Raw genomic sequence first — 10,309 nt, 5'->3', positions numbered from 1 at the left:
ATATATGAAACCCTCCCTCCAACACAAACATAAGTAAAAGCAGTTTACATTGTCCCTCTACCTTGCTTAGCAATCCCTAACCCAATCCAGTTAAAAATACTAATATTTGGTCAGTGTCAGTTATCTTGAACACAGGCTTAAGGGACTCATCCCTACACACCCTTAATCTCCATGTACACATCTAAAGATAACAATCCAAACTCTTGTTTCATTTTAGATGAAAAGACTAACTTCATTTCAATTAACCCAATTTTGTATGAGTAGAAAATGCTGGATCTTTCTTGCAGGGCATTTCAGATTAATTCTTGAATCTAGTTTGGACAAGTGGCCTCAGTGTCAGGTTTCAACAGAGCATGAGGGCATCACTGCACAATCAAAGACGTGAATTTTATTTTATTATTTTTTTTTATCAAAATCAAAAACAGTAAAAAGTTTACTCATTCTGGATAAAACAAAAACTACTTTTAACAAAGCCCAACCGGTTTCTCTACAACAAAATCATTTTTAAATTCAAGACAAACAGAAAAGGTGAAGTGCTTTTAAGCATTATGTTTACCCAACATCATTTCTACAAAACATAAACTTGCATTGTTGTATGTACAGCATTACTGTTACATGTTCGACGAAACTGAAATACTTAAGAAAGTAAAAACTTACACAAAATATGTGTAAATGTGGGGTAGTTGGTGGTGGCAAGAGAAAAAATCATGACAGTGTTTTTAACCATCCTGTTGCTGGACGAAAGGGTTGGGAATGGCCTCCATGCCGTCCTGAGGACAGATCAGCACCACAGACGTCCCTCTGCAGACCACCAGTCCCAGCTGCCGTGTGTCTTCTGTTAGCTTTAGCTGGTCATCTGGGTCTAGGAAGTACATGTGTTAAGACACAGATTCAAAAGGATGGAATTTAGAAGGTGTTCTTAATCTCAAAAAAAATAAATAATAATAATTAAAAAAAATAGTTTAAAGTCAAACATTTGGCAGTCAAAACTGATGTTTAGTTCAGTTGTCAACACAAAGCAAGCTCAAATTGTGCCACCCAAACAATGCACATTAATGGAGCCAGTTAGTTATGTTAAAATATGATAATATTGCAATAAAAATCAAGCAATTCATCCAGTGCAATAATTCAAATTTTAGTCCAGAAGACAGAGTATTTCGGAATATATTCTGAGAACATCCAAGTGGCCTCAGTAATTGGAGAGAGAACTAAAGTAGAGCTTACCCTGACAAAAAGAATTAGAGAAGCAGTTTCTGCGGGTTTCAAAAAGTTAAATTTAAGACTTTAAGACCTTTATGAATGCAATTTAAGACCTATTCCATATCCATACTGGCAAAAAAAAAAAAAAAGTCCAGTAGTAAGAGTCCAGCAGATCTGAAATATACTTGTGGTGGTAGCTGACAGGTAGGGGGGGGCGGCTACCGACACAAATTGGTTTTCCGAGTTCCCGTAAATGCAGCATTCCTGCTTTGGAGCGCTTTCAAACGGAGAGCTGTGTCCGCCCCTTGAAACGTAGTACCAGAGAATGAGTCCACTAGTTCATCATCGCGGATGGCATCACTCTCTCGGACAGATAAAAGAAAAAGAAAATACTAAAATGGATTGTAGAAACCCCCCCCCCCCCAAAAAAAGACTTTTGATCTGGACAATTCACACAAGTCACCTAAATTGACGTGGAAAAAAAGCCAGTTGTTTGCATCCCTGAAATTCGTTTTTAATTTTTATTGGTGTGGCACATGACGGGGCGTGGTTAAACTGGGGTCTACGGAGTGTGGGATTCGTCCCACACCGCCGCAGCTGTTCCGACACGGCCGAAGAGGCCGCTGCCGCTGACTGGTCGGGGTTGGCTGGGAGAGTTTTATGTGTTTGTCTTGCAGTAAGGGGCACATGGTGTAGGATCCGAGAGCCTGCGCACCAGATCGCAAGTCGGACCCTAATGCACACTGAGAACTCTGATTAACCATTTGTTTCTGTTTGACCAGTGAGCCTTTTTGTTTGTTTGTTTAATTATAATAAAAACCCTGCTGGTTCGGCACCTAACTGCCAGAAAGTCTCGGTCTCCCTCCCTAAACCCGTGTCTGTTGACAGAGCTGTCCACAAGTGGCACCTGAACAGGGACTATGGAGGGAGGCAGCGCAGAAGGCAGCTCACCGTCCCCGCTGGAGCAGATGTGGCGGCCTGAGGCGGATCCAGGGCGAAGAACGTCCAGCTGCCCCCCTTCTGAGCAGCAGTCTACAGAAGATGACCTTCTTGTCAGAACTGTCCAGTAGATCCGCTGCCACCGTCCCGCCAGCCTGGACGTAGCGATCACGCTGGCAGAGGACCACACAGGGGTGTATGGCCACACAGCAGCTTACCACTGGGAGCTGGCATCAGGTCCATCTCCAGGACCAATGGGGGAGCCTGCGGGACCTCAACTCTCCAGGGCTGCTCACTGACTGGCCGCGGGGGTGCTGCTGGACATCCTCCTCCCCTTCAGCCCGTCCCCCCAGTGGCCCGGGGGAAGGGGGACGCCTACCAGCTGGGTCCTGTGGGGCCGCAGGACGCCTTCTCTCCTTCTCTTGCTGTCCCCTCTCTGTCCCGTGTTTACTCCCATGGCGGCGCTGCAGCGGGCCCACAGACAGCTGCTCAAACACCTGGGCAGGGGTGATGGTGCTGCAGGTGACCCGATCACATGCAGTGGGACTGCTACCTGATGGAAGTCGGACAGGTGGATCGGGTCACAGGTCCGCCGGACCCCTCCACCGGTCAGGAAGAGACCTACAACGTACCGGTAAGAGTACAACGGGGTAGACATCAGGCTTTGCTGGACTCTGGCTGTTCTCAGACGATGGTCCAGCAACACCTGGTCCAACATGGGGCTTTGGTGGAGGCCACACAGGTAGAGATTCGGTGTGTCCATGGGGATATTCACATGTATCCAGTGGTACGGCTCAAAATTCGTTACCAGGGGAAAAAGCATGAGGTGAAGGCTGCAGTTAGTTCCCGTCTGTCGCACTCCCTGATTTTGGGCACGTAGTGGGATTGGCCAGGGTTTGACGCTTGACGCTTTAATGAAAGAGGCTGAGGGAGTGCGATCACGGTCTGTGGGGAAACGTCAGTGTTGCGTGGTGCACGGTGACGCGGAGGGGCCGTTAGTGGTTGCTGCGGGATCGGGAGCAGAGGAATCCCCACAGAGGGGCTCCCCAGTCCCATTGTTCACTGACGATACCCTATGCAGGGCCTTCAAGGGAGTACTTAAAATGCGCCCAGATGCCATGCTCACTAACCCGTATTTTTCGGTGATTAGGGACAGATTATATGAGCCGTGACAGTCAGACATGAGGAAATAACCCAATTGTTAGTTCCGAAAAAGCGGCATAGCATAACCCGATGGGGGGCACCTTGGACACGAGAAAACACTGCAGCAGATAATGGCCGATTCTATTGGTCGGGCATTTGGGCAGATGTGCGTAAGTGGTGGACGGCGTGTCCCGAGTGCCAATTAGTCAACCCTCCCACTACACCAACCGCGCTGTTGAGGCTCCTTCCCCTAGTCGAGGCGCTTTTCGAAAGACTCTGACTGTATGGATCTCATCGGGCCGTTAGACCGCAGTGCTCGCAGGTATCGTTTTGTGTTGGTCCTAGTGGATTATGCAACCTGGTACCCCGAAGCAGTGTCCATGCGCTGTATTACAGCCAAAAGTGTGGCGCAGGCGCTGTTTCAGATCATCTCCCATATCAGGATTCCGAAGGATATTCTGACCGACCAGGGCAGTGTCATGTACACTGCAAAATCTTAATAGGCTGTTGGGCGTCTGCTCAATTGGGACAAGCGTGTACCAACCCCAGACCGATGGCTTGGTGGAGCGGTTAAATAAGACGCTGAAGAACATGCTTCGTAAGTTCGATCACGACAATAGCCGTAAATGGGACAAGTGGTTGGACCCTTGGCTGTTCACTGTGCGGGAGGTTCCCCATGCCTCTATGGGATTTTCTCCCTTTTAACTCCTCTTTGGCAGGAGACCCTGGGGGGTGCTAGACCTTATTAAAGAAAACTTGGAGACCGATCCAGTCTAGCACAAGTAAGAACGAGGTTCAGTACATAATGGACCTGCTAGCAGAGGGGTGGGTTCAGGACGTTGATTATGAGATCTTGCGGTGAGACAGGGGTGGACGACTCTGATTTACCACATTAACCTCCTAAAAGAGTGGAGGGAGAGGGTGTATCTCTAGCCACCCGTGTGATTGAGGGGAAGGATGGTTGGGGATGGAGGTTCCTTAACCTACCTGTCCCACGCAGGCCCTGTCAAGTACCCACCTCTTAGGGGGCCAGAGCACGGACGTGGCCGCGTTACAAAGGCAGTTTTATGATGTCTCCCCCCCCTCCCCTTCTCTCGGCCCCACATCCCTCAGACACCACCATGTGGAGACGACCCCGGGGGTGAAAGTATGCTCCTGGTCATACCACCTGCCTGAACATAAACGCAAAGTCGTGCAGGCAGAACTGAAGGCCATGGCGACATGGCCGTGATAGAGGAGTCTACAAGTGACTGGTGCAGTCTCATCATGCTAGTAGGTAAGCCCGATGGGTCGGTCCAGTTCTGTGTAGACTACTGAAAGTGAACACGGTGTCGAAATTTGACGTGTACCCGATGCCCCGGGTTGATGAACTCCTTGACCGGTCAATTTTTCACAACACTGGATTCAACCAAGGGCTATTGGCGGATTCCCTTGTCTCCAGAGTCCAAGGAAAAAAATAAATCAGCTTTCTCCACTCCACAGGGGTTGTAACAGTTTGTAATGCTTCCATTCAGGTCGTTCAGGGCCCCAGCCACCTTTCAGAGACTCATGGACCGGTTCCTGAGTCCGCACGCAGCCTACCTAGATGACGTAACTATTCATAGCCAAATCTGGGGGTGGCACATGCAGCATGGGGGCGTAGTGCTAGAGTCCCTGAGCCAGGCAGGGCTCAACGTCAACTCTAAGAAGTGTGCGGTTGGGCGAGGGGGTGTACGGTATCTGGGATCCCACTTGGGTGGAGGACTGGTCCAACCCCAGATAGATAAAAAACCGTGGTGGTTACAAACAGTCTGAGGCCCAAGACAAGAAAAGGGTAAAGTGGTTCTTGGGGCTGGCCATCAACTACAGGAGGTCTGTAGCCAACTTTTCAGCGCTAACCAGCACTTTTGTCTGATTAAACTGGAAAGGGTGCGTCAGATCCAGTCCAGTGTATGGAGAAGTGCTAGCAGGCATTTGAGAAAACCAAGATCAGCTCTCTGTGGGAAGCCAGTGCTGTTATCACCTAACTTTTCTCTCCCTTTCTGCCTGCAGACTGACATGTCCGACAGAGGGCTGGGGGCATGATGTCCCAGCAGGTGGAGGGGCCGTCCGACCGGTGCTGTACATCAGCTGGAAGATCTCTGAACGGCGGCCGGACGGCTACCCTGCCTAAGTCAGGAGGTGGGGGTATGTGGCAGATGAGGGGGCACGGTTAAGCCGGGGTCTGCAGGTTACAGCGCGGGCCTCGTCTCGCACCGGCGCAGCTGTTCCGACTCAGCCAATCAGCTTGCATCCACTGATTGGTTGGCTGGGAGATTTTTCTTATTTGTTGTTTGTCCTGCAGTGAGGGGCAGGGGTGCAGGATCCAACAGTCTGCAGACCAGATCATGAGTCTGGCCCTTATGCGCACTAAGAACTCTGATTAATCATTTATGTTCCCATTTAGCCAGTGAGCCTTTTTGTTTGTTAATTTAACTACAATAAAAACCCTGCTGGTTCAGCACCTCACTGCCAGGAAGTCTGTCTCCTCCCTTAACCCGTGTCTGCGGACAGAGCTGTCCATCATTGAATCTTAGACTTTAAGACTTTTTAAGGTCCCACAGAAACCCTGAGGAGTGATAGGCTATTTTCACAGCATTTTTTGTGTGTAGATAGTTAACACAGCACAAATATAACAATGTAAATTGTGCATCTGTGCCATTTCTGTGAAACAGCGCAATTAATGTTGTTAACTTCGGTTGTCTTTGCCGTTCCATAGCATGACAAAATATTTGCTGTGTATGAAAAGGGTCCATTGGTGAGTTTGGAAATTGTAACTTTTTAAGATTTGGAAGAATTACTTCCTTAAACTTTGCTGAATAGGTGATTTTTCTCTTGCAATGGACCAAGACAAAGTCAAAAATACCAAAGATGTTGGCTCTTACCACGCATGTATTCGATTGTTCCGTCCAACACCAGGTTCAAAAGAGGGTCAAAACCTTTCAGCATGCCACTTGCTGCAATATAAACACAACCACCTTGGTTAGAATAAGGGAGGCTCATATAATTTCTGTTGTGCAATTGTAAATGCTACCGCACATAAGCTCTGCATGCAAAATGTTTAAAATGTTTAATGTATTTGCTTATCACACAATCAGTTAGATCTAATGTAAAACTTCATCAGTTTGAAGGCTGTGTTATAATAAAAAACTTGTAGCCCAATAAGATACTTTATTCATCATCAGGAGAGAAATGAAGGTGTTACAGCAACTCATGTCAAAACATCAGGCAATAATAATAATAATAATAATAATAATAATAATGAAGAGAATAAAATAGCAATATACATTAAACCTTAAAAAAAATACTTGGAAAATGTGTCAATATACAATAAACCTAAAAATGATCAATAAACCTCTATATCAACAATCAACACAATCTAGGAAATTGTGGAAGCACACATATGCAAAATAAACTCTGTACTATATACCGTGTGTAACAGGGTGGAAAACGTGTTATAAGTGGTTATAACATGAACAGCATTGCAAAGGTTGAGTGTTTTAACATCCCCATGGCGTTCAACACTGACAAACCTTCTCGACCCCCTTGGAACTTGACACGAATCGGCTTGTCGATGTACTTTGACAGGTCGAAGATGCTCTCCTTCTTCTTTTTCTCCTTATCCTGCATGCAGAAGACACATAGCGCAGAGACATTCCATACACACATTAGCCAGGAAACACATTGATGCTAATGTAGTTAGCATTTCTCAGCTAACCGGCTTTTAAACAGATAAACTTCCATTTATTTAGCTTGAAAACACAATGGTTTGCCCCTTGTGTTACTTTTGGGGTACATATACTCTTTAAAAACAGCCAGCAGGACGTCATCATTGTATAAAAGCGTAACGTTTGTTCAAATGAATACGAAACTCAGACGAACTCACCGCCATTTTCGCAGAGAGACCCGGAAGTTAAACTTTGACCTTTGAGTAATTTCCGCCAAACAAATTGCCGATCGCTTGTGGTTCGCTTTTTAAATGTACTTTTATTTTTGTCATGTTTTTTATATTGCGTGTAGCTACGTTAAATTGCCAATTAGATGTGAAGGACACCAAAATAAAATTGAAGGAAGAAAATTGCCATTGCCAATAAAAGCTGAACGTTTCACTTTGCTTGTTTTAATGATAAGATAAGATTTATTTATTAATCTTAATGAATCACTTTATTAAATTCACGTGTAACAGCAGCACAACTTCACAAATCTGTTCAAGTAAAGTCAAAAGAAAAAGTAAAGAAAATGTATGAGTATCAAACAAAAATACAAATACATGTTTTGAGTTAGAGACACTATATAAAAGTTAGCATGGCATTTAGAACGGCCCTGTGTTATAATTAGCATCTATTTTAGAGTTGACCTCATTTCCCTACTGAGTTGGTGGGGTTCCCAGCAGCCATGCTGCGGTGCATGAACTATTAATACCTCTGTTTGGTGTGTAGGGAGCAAGGTGCTGAAGATTTTTTTTGGCACTTTGTTTGTTTGTACCCAACCAGCATAACATTCAAGGACATGGAAACTCAGAACTTGAGACTGAAAGTTCCTCCTGAAGAGGTAAATGAAGGGGAGGAAGAGGAACCATATGATCAAAGTGAGGAAGAGCCTGAGCCTGAGATAATCCCTGATGTCGTACTTCAGATAGAAGGAGAGTGTTTCTATGTTAACCGTCAACGACTGGCCCTGCTGAGTCCTTACTTCAGGGCACTGTTCTTTGGCTGTGGAAGAGAACGCGACAAAAGGGAGATCGATATCAGAGGAGTGGACCGGGAGCACTTCCGGGTCTTGATGGAACACACCCAGACGTCTGCTCTCCCTTTGGACAGGGGGAATGTCCTTGGGATCCTGGAGACCGCAGACTTCCTGCAGCTGGAGCGAGCTCGGCTGCTGTGCTGCAAGTTTCTGGAGAGGGAGCTCCACCTCAGTAACTGTTTGGGGATGATGGCGTACGCCTGGCAGCGGGGCTGTACACAGCTCTACGCGGCTGCCAGACAGGTGGCGCTCACACACTTCACAGCCATTTCCACTGAGGAAGACTTCCTCTCACTGTCCAAAGAAAGTGTGGCCGACCTTCTCGCCAGCGACAACCTGTCCATCGCCAGAGATGACCAGGCCCTGGAGGTCGCCCTGCACTGGACGGCCTTTGACCCCAAACGAGAGGAACACTTTCTGGAGCTAATCGAGCTGGTCCGGCCAGAGAGCCTGTCCTTACCCTACATCACTGAACTTCTGACCCGAATCAATGGGACCGACCTGAGGGCCAAGCTCATCTGTAAACTGAACGAACACTTCCCACAAACTTGGTCCATGGGCAGGTCGGTGTGTCGGGGCAGAGCCAGGGAGACTCTGTTCGTTCTGGGTGGACCCCACGATCAGGAGAAACAGGCCCTGTACCAGTTCCACCCCCTCAGCGGGAGATGGCAGAGCTGTGCCCCTCTTCAGAGGAAGAACCTCACCCAATACGCAGTGGCTGCAGTAGGTAATGCTTTTCAGTGATGTTAACAGCGGTGGTGATGATGATGAGGAAGGGCTGGGCATTATGGAACCATTTATTATCCCAATAATCTTTGGGAATTACCGTGATAATACAATTATCTGCAATATATGAATTCCTGGTACAATGATAAAGAATCCAAGTATGTGGTCATTTGAAGACTCTCATATTCCAGACATCATTTCATGAAGACCACCAATAGAAAAGTGTATCATCAAAGCCTTATAAATAAATAAGGCCTTATTTCCATGACGAAGTTGTACCACTAAAGGACACGGTGCGGTGATAAACCATGTTTTTTTCCACCATATTATGAGTCCTAGTCGGTTGAACAATTCTAATAGTTGCATCTATGTGTTTTGTTTTGTCTTTTTATACCATACCCTACAGGCGTCCACCAGTTTATAAACTCTGTCCCATATCTTTATCTTACATCTTCTGTAACACCTTTCCCACAAATTTCATACTGACATCTGTATCGCTTGTAAAGCACATTTGTGTTTGTCAAATTTTACAACCGCTTCTAGGAGACAATGTGATTGTGACCGGCGGCTACTTCCGCGATGTGCTGTGGTTCAGCGTGGACTGGGTGAGGATGTACGAGTGTGGGAACCAGCGCTGGGTGGACGGGCCGGCCATGAAGAGGTCCAGGCACAGCCACTGCTCCTTGGGTCTGGACTTAGCGCTCTATGTCCTGGGGGGCAGTACAGATGAAGGTCTCGTGGCCGATGTGGAGAGGCTTGTGTTGGGACCGGACAAGGTCTGGGAGGAGGTCAGCCCCATGGTTAGGGCTGTGGAGAGGGCGGCCGCTGCCACTTTGGGAGCTTGTATCTATGTAGCATGCGGGCTGGATGAACATGGGGATGTGTACAGTGGAATCCAGAGGTATCTGGTGGAGAAGGACCAATGGGACGTGGTGTCCTGCTCCCCATTCCCACGGTGAGTCAAAGCTAAAATGTAACCTCAAAGTGATTGTTTAGTCAAAAGCCTAAGCGCCAGCCTTGGTGTATAATAATACCCACCTCCAACACCCAGGTATGACCTGGTGGCCACGGAGCTAAACGGCGCCCTCTACCTGTTTGGAGGCCAATCCCTGCGTCTGGACATAGAGACAGACGAGTGGACGACCATAGAGGAAGAATGTCTCCACAGGAAGTTCTTTTGTGGTTGTAGCACCGTCAGTGGCCAGATTTACCTGGTCAGCGAGAAGAAGAGCAACAAAACATTCCCCAACATGGTGCTGCTGGACCCCTACATAGACACATGCATTGAAATAGACAATGGCATAGTGTGTCCGGTGCCCATCAGAGGCTGTGTCACGATGAGGATGGTTGTATGATGAGACCCTGTTTGTTTTAAAGAAATAATACAATAAAAATCCATTCATAATAAATACATATAGTTTTATTAGTCATCACATGTGGCCTTTTTTTATTCTGCGGCTGAATGTGATATATATATGGTATATATTTTTTTATCTTATTTATTATCTATCTATATATATATATATATATATATATA

General features: G+C 46.7%; 2 protein-coding genes across 3 annotated transcripts; one reads left to right on the top strand and one right to left on the bottom strand.

Annotated features, from left to right (window-relative positions):
- Nucleotides 1-373: 373 nt before the first annotated feature.
- On the bottom strand, nt 374-7,212 carry lsm7 (LSM7 homolog, U6 small nuclear RNA and mRNA degradation associated; the record flags this gene model as incomplete). 2 transcript variants are annotated; one of them, XM_080018782.1, is made up of 4 exons in its annotated part: nt 374-862; nt 6,186-6,257; nt 6,834-6,924; nt 7,187-7,212. In XM_080018782.1, the coding sequence occupies 4 exons, from the start codon at nt 7,190-7,192 to the stop codon at nt 720-722; spliced, it is 312 nt and encodes a 103-aa protein (XP_079874908.1). In that variant the 3' UTR covers nt 374-719. The 2 variants fall into 2 exon arrangements, with proteins under 2 accessions (XP_079874908.1, XP_079874909.1); XM_080018783.1 differs by lacking the exon at nt 7,187-7,212 and having other exon boundaries at nt 6,834-6,930.
- Nucleotides 7,213-7,771: 559 nt separating this feature from the next.
- Nucleotides 7,772-10,196, top strand: LOC307243612 (kelch-like protein 23). Its single transcript, XM_080018472.1, has 3 exons — nt 7,772-8,773; nt 9,316-9,727; nt 9,824-10,196. Exons 1-3 carry the CDS (start codon nt 7,810-7,812, stop codon nt 10,125-10,127), a joined length of 1,680 nt encoding a protein of 559 aa, XP_079874598.1. The 5' UTR covers nt 7,772-7,809; the 3' UTR covers nt 10,128-10,196.
- Nucleotides 10,197-10,309: the final 113 nt, after the last annotated feature.

This window comes from Zeus faber, assembly GCF_960531495.2.
Source record: "Zeus faber genome assembly, chromosome: 1".
Taxonomy (NCBI): Eukaryota; Metazoa; Chordata; class Actinopteri; order Zeiformes; family Zeidae; genus Zeus; species Zeus faber.
This window is presented reverse-complemented; position numbering and strand designations above follow the sequence as displayed.

Excerpts from the sequence above, each read along its gene's own strand:
- LOC307243612 (XM_080018472.1), top strand. The coding sequence starts at position 7,810 with ATGGAAACTCAGAACTTGAGACTGAAAGTTCCTCCTGAAGAGGTAAAT. Across the intron at positions 8,774-9,315 it reads ATACGCAGTGGCTGCAGTAG|GAGACAATGTGATTGTGACC; the intron begins GTAATGCTTTTC and ends AACCGCTTCTAG. Across the intron at positions 9,728-9,823 it reads TCCTGCTCCCCATTCCCACG|GTATGACCTGGTGGCCACGG; the intron begins GTGAGTCAAAGC and ends TCCAACACCCAG.